General features: G+C 41.1%; 2 protein-coding genes across 2 annotated transcripts; one reads left to right on the top strand and one right to left on the bottom strand.

Annotated features, from left to right (window-relative positions):
- The first annotated feature begins 1,176 nt into the window (after positions 1 to 1,176).
- Positions 1,177 to 16,231, top strand: LOC121979464. Its single transcript, XM_042531455.1, has 8 exons — positions 1,177 to 1,324; positions 12,397 to 12,638; positions 12,876 to 12,968; positions 13,138 to 13,205; positions 13,271 to 13,409; positions 15,775 to 15,871; positions 16,028 to 16,090; positions 16,191 to 16,231. Exons 1-8 carry the CDS (start codon positions 1,177 to 1,179, stop codon positions 16,229 to 16,231), a joined length of 891 nt encoding a protein of 296 aa, XP_042387389.1.
- A 1,302-nt stretch (positions 16,232 to 17,533) lies between these two features.
- On the bottom strand, positions 17,534 to 18,423 carry LOC121982675 (NDR1/HIN1-like protein 10). Its single transcript, XM_042535793.1, has one exon. It carries the CDS (start codon positions 18,343 to 18,345, stop codon positions 17,782 to 17,784), a length of 564 nt encoding a protein of 187 aa, XP_042391727.1. The 5' UTR covers positions 18,346 to 18,423; the 3' UTR covers positions 17,534 to 17,781.
- Positions 18,424 to 18,849: the final 426 nt, after the last annotated feature.

Below are 18,849 nucleotides of genomic sequence, written 5' to 3'. Positions count from 1 at the left end.
ATATGATATAAGGAAAAACAGCCTAATCCATCACATAAACCATGTACTAAGCTCAATAAAAATCTACATAGAGCCAAGGAAGAAATACCCTCCTTAAAATGTAGATCGTGCCAAGTAATCCCGCGTCGAGACACTCATCCCGAATCCAAGTCCTGCAGAAATCAATATATTTATATTTTATTTAGCTAAATTCATATGAATTAAATAGTTAAATAAAATCCCTAATCCAATAGGATCACTCCAATCAAATCTGATCCCCGACTAATCCTCCAAATAATCCTTAACCACCATATCTGATAACCCAACCAACAATTAATCCAATAATCCAAAGAATGATCACATAACAATCTATATCAACCAATCACCATATCCACAAATTCCAACCCAATACAAACCCCAATCAATCCAACACATACCAATAACGATCATGTTTAACTCCACCTAATGATCCAAATCCAATACGATAATAAATCCATCCTTAATCCAACCCCTTCTAAAACCAAATATAATCCACAATCCTTCACTTTGATCCAAACAACCACAGATCACAAAGTCTCCAATATAATATGATACAAATCTTGATTTATCCATCCACAACACAAATGATATCAACCTACAATAACCTATCAACTAAATCATCAAACCATAATCCACCACAAACTCCAACAATCCTCAATCTATATCAACAACTATCAAAGTAAAATCCCCAAAACATGTATCCTACATATTTCCTTACCTCCTCTTTTCCAGCTGCTAGTTTGATACTGATGGCACAGCACTGGCAGAGTTAGCTGCTGACTTCGGTGATGTGGTGACTAGCACCAAGAAATGCTCAATACCAAGCAACGTTGCTGCCTTCCAAAAGAAAACTCTCCAAATCAATACCATGAAAAGGCTTAATACCTAAATCAAGAGCTAGAGTAGAACCAATTACCTTCAAGATCAATCCAGTTCCATAAACTCCTCTCGGATGAATACTGCTGCTGTGATTATGAGTAAAGGCAGAAGGTAGGGTAACACAGACAATATAGAGCAGCACTGTGTTCACCCAAGCTAGGCAAATGGATTTCCTTGATCCAAGATTCGGCGGTGAGGAGGCAGCTAGGGCACAACTTCAAGAAAAGCTCCGGCGGAGGGAGACGAGGCACTGTCGTACCCTCCCTGGTCCAAGATCTAATGAGGAGAGGCGATCGGAGATCGTGCGAGCTTAGCTCCGGCGTCTCATGGGCCGACAGATTGCAGTGGTATAAGAGGAAGAGGAAGGAAGAGATCAGCGACGACTTCCAGGCGATGGTGGCTAGAGGACCTGCGACAATCGGGAAAGGCAACCTCGTTGTCGGCCCGATGTTGCGTGAAGGGTAGAAGGCGACAATCGGTCGAGAGGGGTGACGGTGGAGCGACCACAGTGAGGAAGAAGGAAGAGGGCTCGGCAGCTTGGTATCCAAAAGGGTTAGCTGGTGGTGAGACACACCGGAGGAGGAGATCGTTGCCGGCGGTGAGCTTGCGGCGATCGGCGCAGAAGCGAAAAGGAATTGCCGGAGAGGAAAAAGGGTTTTCGGGGAGAAGGAATCGGGGAGAAAAAATAAGAATCGGGATTTAAACCTAGGTTAGAATAATTAAAGTCTAAGTCCATTCCCAAATCAACTCCCACTTAAATGGGTATTCCAAACAGGCCTCCACTGTACCCCAAATTCATCCCCTCAAAACGGGTCATACGGACTTCGTTTAAATCCTGAAAAATTTCTAAAAATTTCAGAAAAATCCAATAAGATTTTTCATCCAATAACATTTATTACTTAATTTTACGGTATCTTACAGTAATAATAATCACGGGGTGAGTCAACTCCTCAGCGGGTAATATCGACATGCATAGTAAGAAAATAACATCTAGCAGTAATTATGCGTACAGTCTCCTGATATAAGAAAGATAAAATGCAACTGAAATAAATAGGAGAAAACTGTACTAACCAGGATCTGTATATAAGTATAACAAGGTCGTTAGACTAAGAGTGTCATAAATCCTGTATGCATGTCAATCATATGCATCCATCCAAATGCAGCAAATAAATGCAGAAAACACAAGCAATAAATGCATCAATGCGTATGATGCCAATGACATGTCCTGGTCACCCCTGACACCAATCATCCATCTCACACACGATGGTGAGACCGAGTGGGTAGGGATGTGACAACCGTGCACTCTGTCATCATTGCTCCTGATGAGTGACCGAGTGGATGGGATGCTGTCGGAGTACACCTATCCTCCTACCCCAAATTATAAGTGGGGGAGCTCAATGCTCTCTTCTCCCTGAGCCAGTCTAGAGGAGGGATCCCTGACGTGCTATCACGTTGCGTCATGCTACCCATGAGTGAACCAGTGGAGCACCGACAGAGCACTTGCTGCAACACACCCTGTCTGATAAAAATCACTAACCCATGAGTGGTTGTGTGTGTAGATCCATGTAACTGGCTATGTGCTCAACAATAATGGAGCTGATTATCGCACAACATGCAATCATGCGAGATGGTGCATGACACTAAGCATAGAAAATATCCTAAACCTATCCATATATATAATGTGTACCCTAAAACAAATTGACCAAATCAATGGTCAAGGTACATAGGTCAGATAAGGTATTAAAACCTAGGTCCTGAACATAATAAAAACATGGTTGTGTCACTACCCCCATAAGCATGTATAATCAGGTAGGTACTAACATGAAGTGCATAACAAATAAACAAAACAAGCATGTAACAGATCGAGTAGTGACCAACCGAAGCAGATAAGAAACATAATCATTGCTATTTGTTAAAAACACTACTATGCATATCAAATGACATAAAATCAAAGTACCCGCCTCCAATTAAAAAGCTCAATCCGATCCAAATCTGACGTCGAGATACTCGTCTCGCGTCAAAGTCCTGTGTCACCAATATATATATATATATATATATATATATATATATATATATATATATATATATATTTATTTAGCTACTCTAACAAAATCAAATAGCTAAATCAACTACTTATCTAACAGGAACCCTAATTCACACATAATTCAATATATGTACCTAAATTAACCGTTCTTGTTAACTCTGTTGACGATTCCAACTTCATAAAACAGTACCTCACCTTCTGAAATCCACCTTACTGCTCGGATCTCACTTCACAGCCTAGATCCACGGAACCCTACACATGCTGGACCAATTCACTAAACGAATCAAAAAGAGGAGATCACTAATTCAACCATTCATTCCAATAACAACCTAATTCATCTTACCTCTCCCCCTCTATTGGTCGGAGGTGATCAAGGATCCAACGACAATGCTAGTGCACGGGTGCCGGCGGTGGATCGACAGTGGCATGACAGCGATGCTAGGGCACAGGGGAGGGTCGGCGACACAGCTGATCAGAGAATAAGAGGAAGAAGTGGCAGCGGAGGCGCTAGAGCAGAGGCGTCGTGGACCAAATCCAGGGCAAACTAAAGAGATAGGGGTTGGCACTGCTCTGTTCGACCTCAGGTGGTGGCAACGCTTGGTGCGGCTCGGGAAGGAGGAGAAGGAGAGGCCGACGCTAGGGCCGAGGAGAAGCGGCGTCGGCTATGGAATCTCCACAACGAGGGGTGACAGGTAGAAGCTAAGAGGAAGAGGCGAGGGGGAATCGGGTTTGGCGAGGGAGAAGACGAGAAGAAGAAGAGATCGGTGAGGCTTTAATCGCGAGGTAGGGAACCATCACGTGCAGTTTTGGTGAGAACAGCGGAGGAAAAGGAAAGGCACGCGAGGGAAGAGAAAATAAAGAAAAAGAAATAGAAAAGAAAAAGAATTAAGAAAATAAACATTTCCTCGCTTAAATGGGTAGCCTAAGCAGGCTTTCCCGAGACCCAATATTTATCCTCGTAAACTCGTCCATACGAGTTCCGAAAAATTTCCAAAGAATTTCTAAAAATTCCAGAAAGTTCCCTTATGGTTATTCGCCCATTTCGATATTTTACATTCTCCCCCACTTATAAAAATTTGATCCCTAAATTTCGTTATCTACCATCAACAAGTACTAACAATAGACAGAAAGTATAAATGTTGAACGATAAACTAAATCACATACCTCAAGTGAAAAGATGGGAGTGTCGAGCTCGGATCGTATCCTTAAGCTCCCAGGTAGCCTCCTCGTCTGAATGATGTTGTCATCCGACTTTAACCAGCCGGATAGTCTTGTTCCGCAACTGATGCTCTTCCCGGTCCAGAATCCATACTGGAACTTCCTCATAAGTGACGTCAGGCTGAACGGGAACTAAAATATCTGTCAACACATGTATCGGGTCGAGTACGTATCTCCTCAGCATATATACGTGGAATACGTCGTGAACGCTTGCCAGGGACGGTGGTAGTGCCAAACGATAAGCTACTGCTCCAATCCTCTCCAGGATCTGGAAAGGGCCAATGTACCGCGGAGTTAGCCTACCTTTGAAGCCAAATCTCTTCACCCCTTTCGTGGGTGAAACTCGTAGAAATACATGGTTGCCAGTAGAGAACTCCAGGGGTCTGCGTCTCCGATCACCATAACTCTTCTGGCGGTCCTGTGCCTCTGACATCCTCCGTCTGATAGTACGAACCAACTCTGCCTCATGCTGAGCTCTATGAGGTCCCAATAGCTGGGCCTCCCCAACCTCATCCTAGAGAGTGAGTGTCCGATAAGGCCTACTATACAACGCTTCAAATGGTGTTATCTGGATAGCAGAATGAAAGCTGTTGTTGTAGGCGAACTCTACCAATGGCAAATGATCCTCCCAACTGCCTCCAAAATCCAATACACATGACCTCAGCAAGTTCTCTAGAGTCTGAATGGTCCGCTCTGACTGTCCATCTGTTTGCGGATGGAAAGCTGTACTGAAACGAAGCTGAGTGCCCAAGGCCTACTGCAGACTCTGCCAGAAATGAGACGTGAACTGGGGGTCTCTATCCGAAATAATAGTCAAAGGGGCACCATGTAATCTGATGATCTCCCAGTAATATAGATCTGCCAACCGATCCAGGGAATCAGTCTTCCGGATCGCTAAGAAGTGCACAGATTTGGTTAATTAATCAACGATTACCCAAATCGCGTCATTATCTCGTCATGTCCTAGGCAAACCCACCACAAAGTCCATGGTAATATGTTCCCATTTCCACTCAGGAATAAGAATCCGCTGAAGTAATCCGGTAGGTCTCTGGTGCTCGGCCTTCACCTGCTGATAGACAAGACATCTCGCTACAAATTTCGCGATGTCTTTCTTCATACCGTTCCACCAATAGGAATGCCTCAAATCTCAATACATGCGGGTTCCACCTGGATGGATCGTAAATCGAGAGCGATGAGCCTCCTGAAGTAGCTCCTGTAAGACTGGGTGAGACTGATGTACGCATAATCTGCCTCAGAAGTATATAATACCCTCCTCATCTCGTGTGAACTCGGTCTACTGTTAGGAACCTATCTGGCTGCCAATAAACTGCAAATGCTGATCACCGGCCTGGGCCTCTCAGATCCTCGTCCTGATCGATGACTGAGCAACCATGGTAACCAGAATACCCTGCTCTGTCTGTCCCTGCTCCTGAAGGCCCAACTCGGAGAAACTCTGAACCAAGTCTGTGACTGAAACTCGGTGGCAAGACAAAGTTCCTCTGGACTTCCTGCTGAGTGCATCAGTAACCAAGCTAATGGTACAATCATAATCCTTCAAGAACTCCATCCATCTCTTCTGTCGGAGATTAAGTTCCTTTTGAGTGAAAATATATTTGAGACTCTTATGATCCGTAAGAATCTCAAAGGTAATGTCGTACAGATGATGTCGCCAAATCTTCAGAGCAAAGATGATGGCGGCTAGCTCCAAATCATATACTGGGTAGTTCTTCTCATGCTCCTTCAACTGACGAGAAGCATAGGAGACTACCCTACCGTGTTGCATCAGAACAGCGCCCAAACCTTGAAGAGATGCGTTGGTGTAGAGCACGAATCTGTCCTCTCCGGAGGGTAAAACCAAAACTGGAGCCAACACTAATCTCCGCTTCAGCTCTTGGAAGCTGGTCTCGCAGTCCTCGGTCCAAGTGAACTTCATGCCTTTCCTGGTTAGGCGTATCAGGGGCATAGCAATCCGGGAGAAACCCTCGACGAACAGTCTGTAATATCCAGCTAGTCCCAGAAAACTGCGGATCTCCTGAACTGATTTCGGTTGCTACCAACTGGTGACAACCTCAATCTTCTGAGGATCTATTGAAATACCTCTGCTAGAGACCACGTGTCCTAGAAAACCAACTGAGGATAGCCAGAAAGCACACTTGCTGAACTTCGCGTACAGCTAATGTCATCGAAGAGTCTCCAAGATTGTGCGAAGATGCTGCACATGTTCCTCCTCGGAACGCAAGTAGACCAATATGTCATCAATGAAAACGATAACAAACTAATCAAAGTACTCAAAGAAGATGCGGTTCATCAAATCCATAAACACCGCTGGAGCATTGGTAAGCTCAAATGATATTACCAAAAACTCATAATGGTCGTATCTGGTACAGAATGCTGTCTTCTGAATATCAGATTCTCTGACTCTCATCTGATGATATCCGGATCGCAGATCAATCTTAGAATACATTGATGTACCTCTGAGCTGATCAAACAAATCCTCAATCTGCGGTAAGGGGTACTTATTCCTGACGGTCATTGCATTTAGCTGTCTGTAGTCAATGCACGACCTCAGTGTACCATCCTTTTTCTTGACAAATAATACCGGGGAACCCCATGGAGAAGCACTAGGGTGCATAAATCCCTTGTCTAAAAGCTCCTGGAGTTGACCCTTTAGTTCGTTCAACTCTTTTGGTGACATACGGTAAGGAGCTTTCAATGTCGGTGCGGTTTCCAGAATTAACTCAATAGCAAACTCCACTTGTCTTCTGGGAGGCAAATCTGGTAGCTCCTCTGGAAATACATCCGGATACTCTCGGACTACTGGAACGTCGGAGAGTTGAGAACTACTGCCGTCTTTAGTATGAATCAAGGATAACAAAAGACTCTGATAGCCATGTGACAGCAGCTTCTGCGCCTGAATCGCCGAAATGGTCGATATGCCAGTGGTACCCCTGGTGGTACCATAAATACGGTAGGGGTGGGTACAACCAGTGCAGCCAAGGTAGGTATCTCTAAAGGAGTCATCGGGGTCTGAGAGCCCGATGCGCCCGCAGTATCCTGAGTCTGTCCCTGACTGACAGGCTCAAACCCAGTAGGGATCTCTGGCGAGTCCAGAGATTCCAAAGTCCTCGTACGTGGCCGTCTAGCACCATGTCTCGCAACTATTCGTGTAGATCTCCTCATATTTGTTAAGTTATAACACAAATATCACTACAAGTATAACAATTACTAAAATTACCTTTATACCTATCTGTCGTCTGGAGATGTTCCGTCGTTGTCTAGTCCCCAATTTACCTCAAAACTCTGAACAAGAAAATCGATGGAAACCCGTACAAATTCGAAAATAAATACCTAAGTTAACTAGCAAACATGGGCTAACCCTAAAAATCCAAAACACCAAAAGAAGGTATCGTAACCTACTCTGATACCAAATAAATTGGTATCAGATTAATCTCAAAAATCTGTAACATGAAAAACAAACAAGTATCGCTAACCTGGCTCTGATACCAAATAAATTGTCATGCCCCAGGTAGTCCCTGCCCGAAGAAAATTTCGGCAGCATCTCCCCTGTACGGGTGACAATCTGAAACTTTATACATTGCCCTCAGGGCCACATATACCTCGACCAACACGACCAGAACAATAACAATAATAAAAATGCAACAACCAAGCATCCACGTAGTTTAATAGTAAACAAACTAAAGTAGTGAAAAGAAAACTAAAAAAAACAACCCTACTCAATTACACCCATAAAGCTCAAAACACGACGAAACAAAATCCACTCACCTCTTCTGCCATCCAGGTAGGTATGTAGTAAAACAAATCCAAATAAAACTCATCGAGGACATCCATAAAGTAAACTAATACAAGTCCAGATAGTGCAATAAGAAAATAAGAACCAAAAGTCTGAAACAACATATCCTCGCGACTTGCAGGGGACTAGCGACTAGAACTCTCCGGACAGCCTCAACCTGAAATGTAATAATAACCACGGGGTGAGTCAACTCCTCAGCAGGTAATATCAATATGCATAGTAAAAAAATAACATATAGCAGTAATCATGCGTACATTCTCCTGATATAAGAAAGATAAAATGCAATTGAAATAAACAGGAGAAAACTGTACTAACCAGGACCCGTATATAAGTATAACAAGGTCGTCGGACCGAGAGTATCATAAATCCTGTATGCATGTCAATCATATGCATCTATCCAAATGCAGCAAATAAATACAGCAAACACAAGCAATAAATGCATCAATGCGTATGATGCCAATGACATGTCCTGGTCACCCCTGACACCAGTCATCCATCTCACACACGATGGTGAGACCGAGTGGGTAGGGTTGTGACAACCGTGTACTCTGTCATCACTGCTCCTGATGAGTGGCCGAGTGGACGGGATGCTATTAGAGTACACCTATCCTCCTACACAAAATCATAAGTGAGGGAGCTCAATGCTCTCATCTCCCTAAGCCAGTCCAGAGAAGGGATCCCTGACGTGCTACCACGCTGTGTCATGCTATCTATGAGTGGATCAGCGAAGAACCGACAGAGTACCTGCTGCAACACACCCTACTTGATAAAAACCACTAACCCATGAGTGGTTGTGTGTGCAGATCCATGTAACTGGTGATGTGCTCAACAATAATGGAGCCGACTATCGCACAACATGCAATCATGCGAGATGGTGCATGACATTAAGCATAGAAAATATCCTGAACCTATCCACATATATAATGTGTACCCTAAAATAAATTGACCAAATCAATGGTCTAGGTACACAGGTCAGATAAGGTATCAAAACCTAGGTCCTGAACATAATAAAAACATGGTTGTGTCACTACCTCTATAAGCATGTATAATCAGGTAGGTACTAACATGAAGTACATAACAAATAAACAAAACAAGCATGTAACAAATCGGGTAGTGACTAACTGAAGCAGATAAGAAACATAATCATTGTTATTTGTTAAAAACACTACTATGCATATCAAATGACATAAAGTCAAAGTACCCGCCTCCAATCAAAAAGTCCAATCCGGTCCAAATCCGACGTCGAGATACTCGTCTCACGTCAAAGTCCTGTGTCACCAATATATATATATTTTTTTATTTAGCTACTCTAACAAAATCAAATAGCTAAATCAACTATTTATCTAACAGGAACCCTAATTCACACATAATTCAATATATGTACCTAAATTAACCGTTCTTGTTAACTTTGTTGACGATTCCAACTTCACAGAACAGTACCTCACCTTCTGAAATCCACCTTACTGCTCGGATCTCTGAAATCCACCTTACTGCTCGGATCTCACTTCACAGCCTAGATCCATCGAACCCTACACATGTTGGACCAATTCACTGAACGAATCAAAAAGAGGAGATCACTAATTCAACCATTCATTCCAATAACAACCTAATTCATCTTACCTCTCCCCCTCTATTGGTCGGAGGTGATCAAGGATCCGGCGACAGTGCTAGTGCACGGGTTCCAGCGGTGGATCGGCAGTGGATTTGCAGTGGCATGACAACGGCGCTAGGGCACAGGGGAAGGTTGGCGACACTGCTGATCAGATAATAAGAGGAAGAAGCGGCGGCGCCGGCGCTAGGGTAGAGGCGCCATGGACCAAATCCAGGGCAAACTGAAGAGATAGTGGTCGGCACTGCTCCGTTCAACCTTAGATGGTGGCGGCGCCTAGTGCGGCTCGGGAAGGTGGAGAAGGAGAGGCCGACACTAGGGTTGAGGAGAAGCGGCGTCGACTATGGAATCTCCACGACGAGGGGCGACGGGCAAAGGCTAAGAGGAAGAGGCGAGGGGGAATCGGGTTCGGCGAGGGAGAAGATGAGAAGAAGAAGAGATCGGTGAGGCTTTAATTGCGAGGTAGGGAACCATCGCGTGCAGTTTTGGGGAGAACAGCGGAGGAAAAGGAAAGGTACGCGGGGGAAGAGAAAATAAAGAAAAAGAAATAGAAAAGAAAAAAAATAAAAAAAAATAAACATTTCCTTGCTTAAATGGGTAGCCTAAGCAGGCTTTCCCGAGACCCAATATTTATCCCCGTAAACTCGTCCATACGAGTTCCGAAGAATTCCTAGAAAATTTCTAAAAATTCCGGAAAGCTCCCTTATGGTTATTCACCCATTTTTGGTATTTTACATGATCTGATCAAAAGGCTAATCGAACATGCTAGGCACATCGCTTGACTGGACCGAAGTTTATTTTCAAGTATAGCGAAAGAGTGCAAGATGAACCCCCGACATAAAGTCTGATCGGATATATTGTCCAAGCAGATGTCGAATCCCCAACATAAACTTGGTCAACTCAAAGGTCGGTCTAACCTTAGGGGCTCAGCTCCCGACTTCTGCAAATGCAAGATTCTCAACTTACATATGCCTGGCCCCAGCGTCAGTCAAACTTATGGGGCCTAGCTCCCAATTTCTCATGAGCATAACTCTCATCTTACATCCATCTGGCCCCAGTGTCGGTCGGACATTCGGGGCCCAATTCCCCATGCGAGCATGGCTCCTGGTCTATAGCTGATCAACCCAGGGCCAGTTGGACTCTCTCTAGGAGACAACATTATTAGAAAATCGTAACAATCTATCAGGGAATATGTCATTACTCTAACATATGCATGCAATGAAGTCCTCCTCCTCCTATAGGAAGGTTGTTGTACATATTTCACCACTCGACATACTCTAATACTAGACATTCTCTAATACTAGACATTCTCTGCCGCCTCATTAATGCGGATGTTATGAGAGATGGTATAAAAGGGTCCTCTCTGTTGGCAGCTACGCGCATGAATACATATGCATCCTCACAATCGCGCATTTACACTATTGTTTTATCGTTCATCGTCTTCTCTATTTCGCTCGCCTATTGTTCATCCGAAGACGCTTTCCATGAATAGTACCAAGGCACCTTCCATCAGCCTTGAAGGCGCCTTCGGGTACTGTAAATACGAAGACTTTTTGCTCTTTTGTCCTGCAAAACAATGTTAGTCCAAAACTAAAACATCTACCCTGCAAAACAAAGTTAGCACAGTTATAATAATGAGTAGTAATTAGTTTCTGTCCTCCCATGACCCAGAATTAGTCAAGGTCTCAGATTAGGGATCCAAAATGGACCTAATCTGGACTGACGCTTACTATCCCCTCAAGCAGGACGCATCTTCATTTAGTCACTCTCTTCCAGTGATTTACTTTTACTTGCCAGTTGTCTGGTCTGCATACCCAACTGGACTTTCTATCAGATATCTGGTCGGCTCGTCGACCTATCTGGACTTCTTGCCAAATATCCGGTCGGCCCGTCAACTTATCTAGACTTCTTACCAGATATCCGGTCAGCCCGTTGACTTATCTGAACTATGGCCCAGATATCCGGTCGGTCCGTTGACCTATTTGGTTAACTCCTGTACACTTGATAAAGTGGTTAGATTACAACAATACCTAACTTAACTTATTTTGTCATTCATCAAAATCTTAATTAGACTCACTACAAGAAAATTGGGATTCTACAACACTTAAACGACAACGCTTTTTATAAAAAACGTTGTCTATTTTTTTTAACAACGCTTTTAATGAAAAGCGTTGTCTATTTCATTATTTTCTTATTAATAGACAACGCTTTTCTAAAAACCGTTGTCTATTAGTGATTTTTACGGGTCAAAGACAACGCTTCATAAAAAGCGTTGTCTATTAGCCTTTTTTTTAGTGTCTACGATAACGTTTTTTAATAAGTGTTGTCTATTGTTAAGTTCTTATCTAAATCTTGATTAATACAAACCGTTGGATCTAAGTAAGGAGTAGAAAACCTGAACCCTTCTCCCAACTCCTCATCTCACGCGGCCTTCTCCATCCAACTCCTCTCCGGCAAACCCCTCTCTGGCGAACCCCTCTCCGTGAACCACTCCTCCAAACTCCTCTCCCTCAAGCGGCAGATCCCGGTGCTGAGGCAATCGACCACAGCAGATCCCGGTGCTGAGGCCTCCTCCTTCCCTGCCACCGCTTCCACTTTCCAACAAGAAAAACCCTTCCCCTGAGCCTCGTAACCCTCCTTCCGGTCCCTTTTCCTTCTTTGACTCTCTCTCTCTCTCTCTTATTGTAAGAATGCTCGTTTTTAAGATCTTTGTCTTCGACCCAATTCCTCATACTGCTCGCTGATTAGACCCTTAGATGGCCTCTGGATCGGGAGTTCACGGTCATTTCTTCTGATTCGGCAGTGAGTCTTTGACAGATGTGGCGTACAAGATGTTTGCGATGTTTCCGTTAGCCGTCGAGCGGGTGGTGCTCTGCTGCGCCGGCGTGTGCCTCGAGGAGAGGGATCTCGCCGAGGGCCTCTTTGTCGTTTCGAATGCGGATGACGCGGTGGAGATCCTTTTGCCCCAGTCGCCGGAAAAGCTTCGTCAGCTCGTCTGGCTATCCCTCGTCCACCCACCGCGCATAATGCCATCTTGCTTCCTCCAGGACTACATACAGGTTGATCATAGATGATCAATCCGGAGATCTATCTTACATTAGCTTCAAAATTAGGACGGATTATGATTAGGTTTTGATTGAATCGACATTATCATTCAAAGACAACCATGATCTAACTCTAAACCTACTCATTCATCTATCAGACCAACATGAATGCCAAGCAGATTTCTTATTTTCCTCATGAATGTGAACCGAGACTTGCTTTGATAGTTACCGTGCCCTTGTCTTTTTTTCCAGGTGATGTGCACAGTTTATGCAAAAGAGAAGATAGGGTTACTTCATGCTTTAATCTATGAAAGAAAACACTTGGTCCTTCCAGAGATTGCACAGGTGATCATTCCTTATGCCCCATTTTCAATTTTTTTTTACCTTTGCAGAATCCTTTAGTATGGTACTGAAGATTGTTTCATCTTATCTAGGCTACTTGAAAGATAAACTACTTATGACTATGTTAATACTACGTTGTTACATCTTAAGATACATGTTTCTCTCAGTATAGCCAACCTTGATAGTTTGGGGCGAGAAAGATCGAATTTTTCCTTTAGAGTTGGGTCACAGATTAAAGAGGTCAGTAGATGGATTATAAAGTACAGTTCTAGAGATCATATTTGTTCTAAATGTAAAACCTGCAGGCATTTAGGAGATAGAGCTCAGCTAGTAGTCATCAGGAATGTTGGGCATGCTGTTAATCTTGAGAAGTCCAGAGAATTTTGTGAGAATATAATCAAATTCTGCCATGATTCTTCCTTCAATGATCACAATTTGCAGAAGGTATGAGTCTATTTCTGGAGAAAGTAAGTTTAATGATGATTGATCTTTATCTCAAAGGAGTTTAGGCTACTCTTGTAGAATTGTTTCTGTTGTTGTAACAATTAAGCCTACTCTGTGAATACCTTCTTGGAGAAACTATTCTTCCATGACTAGAAAAGTGAGCTTATATGGTTGAAACAAAACTATAGGGAACCTCTTGTCGAAAACAAATTGGCCTTGAACCCCACTTGGTGTGGCTGGTCTAACCATCCAACTCATATGTTTGGAAACTCATTATGTTGTTGAACCTAGAACTACATTAGTTTTGGACCAAGAATCCTAAAATCTAATTTCTGCATTCGGAATTTTTGAACTTAGAACTACATAAGTTTTCTTGATTCTTGTATTCATAACCTTGTGCGTGTGAATTCATATTTTTTTAGTCTTGACCACAGAGTGCCCCCATACCATATTTCTCATTTAGAACAGTAGCTACAAAGTTAAACCCGTTAGAAACTTTGCACGTTGACGAAAACCCTCCACATCTTACCCACCATTCATAAGAAGTTTCATCAAAATTACTACATAGTGCACACAATACTGTACTATATTAACAGAAAATAATTATTTTTATAGTGTAATATATCATACAATGTTGTCTCAAATAGGAAACACGGTCTACTATCGACTTCCCATAATTGGATGTCTTACTATCTCCTGTTCAGTAAATAGCAGTTTTACTAATTGTATATGCACTAATTATGTGTTTGTTGCATAGTTTCCATTGGATTCTCACTGTCATTGACCCTTACAATGAAGTTATTTATTTGTTGGATTCTCTAAGGCACCACATTCATGATGAGGATTAGAAATATATAGTGAAAATGTGAGTTCATATTTCTTTTTTATTAAGCATTTATGTTAATACAAAACTCATATATAAAAAAATCATTAACGTATGAAGGGCCTTAAGATCGTTTAATTCAAACAAGGGAAGAAAAGGTAGAAAAAAGACTATGTGGGTAATAGTAAAGGTATGTATAATTACACATAACATATATTTTAATGTGTATATTTATCATTAATAATTTTATTTTAACATATATTTCACATTTAGTGTTTTTTTGAAAAATATTGACAACAAAATGAAAAATATACTTCTCATTGTGCCGCTTCAGAAACCATCTTCTATCTATATTATTATCCTCTTGTTTGAAAGAAAAAATTATCACTTCTGTCATCCTTAGTAGATGGTTGTTATTCTATAAAGCATAATGATTTACAGGACAGAGGTTTATTATTATAGTATCATATCCTATGAGTTGCTGGCATAGATAGAGTACTCTTTCCTAGCATAGCTAGCATGTCCAATTGCCTCTATTTTTTTTTTCAGTGTTCTTTGGTGATGAGATTAAAGGGTACTAACTATCAGTGTTTTTTTTCCCTCACACTGGTGCCCAAGCAACTGCATAAGAAAAATGAACTTCAATTTGATTATTGTTATTTTTAAAAATAGATGATTAAGAGTATTTTCATAGTGATGGTTGCTGATTCTTATTGTAATAAATCGGGAGATTGTACTCACAACTATTCTTTTTTAGGACATGAATATGGCTTCTCATGCCATTTCTTTGCATTATTATATTCCAATTACTATTGTGCATTAGCATTTCCTATTTTTGTGTAGGGGATTTCACCGGCACAAGATTGGACTTCAAAAAACAAACCCGCAGGTTCTTTAAATTCTCTAGATCATTTTTTTCCTACTTGGCTCAAGCCACTTCAGCAGTAGTTAAAAAATACAAGGGCAACAATTAAGCTGTAGCTAAGATACATTGGAGTGCTTTCTTGTCTTCAGTTTATTGCCCTTAATTCATGCTAAGTCATTATGGGTTCGGTCATCGGCATTGTGATGAATGGCACAATATTAAGTCTATTCTGCAAGCTTCGTTTGCAAATATTCTGCAAGCTTTCTGCAAGATTTTTGCAAGCTTTATGCAAGATTTTGGAAAGCTTTAAGTCTATCAAGCATGTTAAATTAAAAAATCTACAAGCTTTCTTTAGGAAGTTGGCAATTTTTCACTATTGGTTAAACTCATATTCTAAACATTTCATTTTAGCTTTCTTTCTGCAAATACTGTATGCATTTTAGAATGGAGAAATACTGTATGCATTTTAGAATGGAGAAATACTGTACGCATTTTATAATGGAGAAATTGCAAGCTTTCTCTGCATATTAGAAACTGCACAGTTTGAAGAATGCAGTTTAGAAACTGCATGCATTTTAGAATACATATTAGAAACTGCATGCATTTTAGAATGCAGTTTGAAGAAACGTTGTCTTTCTGCAAGCCAAGCTTTCTTTCTACAAGTTTTATTTCTGTAGTTTGAAGAAACGTTGCATTTCTGCAACAACAGTGCTTTTTGCAAGAAAGCGTTTGCAGAGAAGAAAGCATTTCATTTCTGCAAGCTTTCTTTCTGCAGTTTGAAGAAACGTTGTATTTCTGCAAGCTTTCTTTCTTTCTTTCTGCAAGCATTTCATTTCTGAGTAATGAGTTTTGGTTCGTTTATAGAAAATAGCTAGTAGAAGTAATTTTTTGGTTCAAACTATTGACTGTAATTTTTTGTTTATATTTCAGGCAAATTGTTTAATCTGTTCAAATCTCACAAAGATCCTAGGCAAAATCCAATTGCTTATTCCTGTAATAGATTGAGAAAGACAAGCTACTTCTTCAGTATTGTGGTAGTAATTACTGTACTGTTTTGTCCCATTCTCAAGCCAATAATAATTTTTGAGTGTAGCTAGTAGAAGTAAACAGATTGTTGGCTTCGAGGTTGGCTAGTTATTTTGTGCTCTTTTGTTTTATTTGTGAATATCACTATCTACTTTGAAACAGAATTAGTGTTAATTTTGATATTTACTAGCTTCTCATGTAATTAAATACTAATATTACTTCAATGTCAAAATTCTATTATTTTGGTATGAGTTTGAAATCATTAGCTGAGTTGATTATATGTAAAATTCGAATCTAGACATGGTAAAAGAAAAATAATAATTGCGTAAATATAAAAATAATGATTTTTAAATAATTTTTTTCTTTAAAATGACAACGCTTTTAAAGCGTTGCAAAAAGTATTGTCTTTGTAAAAAAACAACAACGCTTTTAAAGCGTTATAATAGTGTTGCAAAAGCGTTGTCTTCGCTACAAACGACAATGCTTTAAAAGCGTTGTCGTTGAGCAGACTTTTAACAACAGTGCCTTTAACAACGTTTTTTCAGGCACAAAGACAACACTTTAAAAGTGTTGTCTATTAGCTTTTTTCTTGTAGTGACTGTTAGGCAAATTGCACTAACAGAATGCATATGCATCTGCGCACTCACACATTTACACTATTATTTTACTGTTCATCGTCTTCTCCATTTCACTCGGCAATTGTTCTGAATTGAACGTCGGAGTACCTGTGTGAGTAATCCCTTCCTTGGTTCTCGCTCTAATGTTTCCATTAGCTCTGTTTGTGATGTGTGCAGGTCCGCAACTCTTATCTCTAAGATCGCTTAGCGCCGTCTCCTTCGGGTTCATAGTCTTCTTCCAATCAACACATAAATTATCTTGATGCTACCTTTATTCAGTGCATCATCTCTTCGCTTTGAAACAGAATCATAGGGTATGCATGATTTGATCTTAGTTCAATAGGTGATTTAGATAGTTAAGAAACTTACCTCTGTAATTTTAAAATGCCTGTTCCCTCTGGTTAACCTCACATTTTGTAATCACTCTCATTTCCGTATTAAAAGAAATAGTCCTTTTGCCTCCACGGATCGCAGCTGATATTTAATGATTATTTACTCTGATGAATTTTAAATTAATTTTTAACGGATTTAAAATGTTTTATCGGATGCCCCTACATAATTTATATATCAATATCTTATTATGGAATCGAAACCGTCAAATAGGAAGAACCACTTTTTGCTTCAAAAGAAACAATCCTTTTCCAACAACATAGACAGCTCGTTAAAATTAGATCATGATATTTTCCCCCTTGCAACAATCAAATCTGCTGGAAGTGCGAAAAAAAAAATGTAGGAAGTCAACTCAAGTCATTCAAATGAAGATGAGGCATCACAAAAATAAATAACAAAATTATAAACAAAGACGACCGGAGAAACTCAAGTCAATAATAATTCATAAACAGACAGATGCAGAAGCCAGTTCAGTACCAGGCCAGCTCACACAAACGTAGAAAAATCGCCAATTAACATTGATCAAATTAAACAAAACAAAGATGACATCTCAACGCCGGCAGACTCGTCCAACTTCGAATTGCATATTTCGATTTTAGTCAAAGAAATCTAATCGATAGATGGATAGACGGCGGAGCTCCGCCGCCGGGATCAGCGATCGCAGTTCCAAGTCCCATTAGTCACCGGCACGCCGCCACTAATCCCTACCTTGCAATCGAACTTGGGATGGAAGTGCCCGATCTTGACGAACCAAAGCTTCATCCGTAAGCTGCTCTCCACCCTCACCTCGAAATTGAAGGTGCCCTCCGCCCTCTCCGCCCGGAAGGCCTCGGCCACGCCCGCCGCGCTGCCCCTGAACTTCCCTTCGAGCTCGGCGGTGTTCTTGTGGGGCTGGTAGAAGACCGGGAGCGGCGCCGACTGGATCTGCTTGCCGCCGTAGAAGAGAGCGGCGTCGAGGGCGTCGTAGTAGAGACTGACCCGCTTGTTGGGGTTGCGGAGGGCGACGGCGACGGTGAGGTTGAAGCGGAGGGTGGAATTATTGGCGGTGAGGTTGAAGTCGGACAGCTGGATCTGGTGGATGGAGGCGCGGGGGAGGCGGGGGCGGAAGATGAGCCACCAGAAGAAGAGAGCGAAGCCGGCCGTGATGACGATCTTGAGGAGCGAACAGAGGAGCTGGCAGCAGCAGCAGCCATCAGAGCTTTCCGATCGCAACATGGGACGACGGCGTCAAGGAATCGCCGGCGGCGAATTAATGGCGTGGAAGGTAAAAGTAAGAAGATACCTGGCGTCAGAATGGTGGAGATCATATATTATAATAATAATAATAATAATAATAATAATAATAATAATAATAATAATAATAATAACGTTAAATTTATTTCAATAAATTTATAATATCTAACATCATAATCAACATTAATGATAATATTTCTAAATTTATTATACGTATTACTATCATTATAGTAATATTAAAATAATATTTCTAAATTTATTATACGTATTACTATCATTATAGTAATATTAAAAGAGATAAAATAGATTTATCAAAATTGATCGAATCAAATTATCAAATCAAATCATATTAATATTTAGATTATTCTAATAATTTTGTTATAAATATTCTCAGAATTATTTTTATAATAAATCTGTTATTTATTAATTAGTTAATAGACCAAGTACTTTTTGAACATTATATATTGTATTATTCTTAGGGTAAAT

Source organism: Zingiber officinale, chromosome 5A, assembly GCF_018446385.1.
Source record: "Zingiber officinale cultivar Zhangliang chromosome 5A, Zo_v1.1, whole genome shotgun sequence".
Taxonomy (NCBI): Eukaryota; Viridiplantae; Streptophyta; class Magnoliopsida; order Zingiberales; family Zingiberaceae; genus Zingiber; species Zingiber officinale.
Note: the sequence above shows the minus strand (reverse complement) of the source record. Positions and strands in the feature narration are given on the sequence as shown.

Bases quoted from the DNA above. Each gene is read 5' to 3' on its own strand.
- LOC121979464 (XM_042531455.1), top strand. From the start codon at position 1,177: ATGAGGAGAGGCGATCGGAGATCGTGCGAGCTTAGCTCCGGCGTCTCA. The intron at 13,410-15,774 runs GTATGAGTCTAT...TTATTTCTGTAG, and splicing joins ATGATCACAATTTGCAGAAG to TTTGAAGAAACGTTGCATTT. The intron at 15,872-16,027 runs GTTTGAAGAAAC...TTTATATTTCAG, and splicing joins CTGCAAGCTTTCTTTCTGCA to GCAAATTGTTTAATCTGTTC.
- LOC121982675 (XM_042535793.1), bottom strand. From the start codon at position 18,345: ATGTTGCGATCGGAAAGCTCTGATGGCTGCTGCTGCTGCCAGCTCCTC.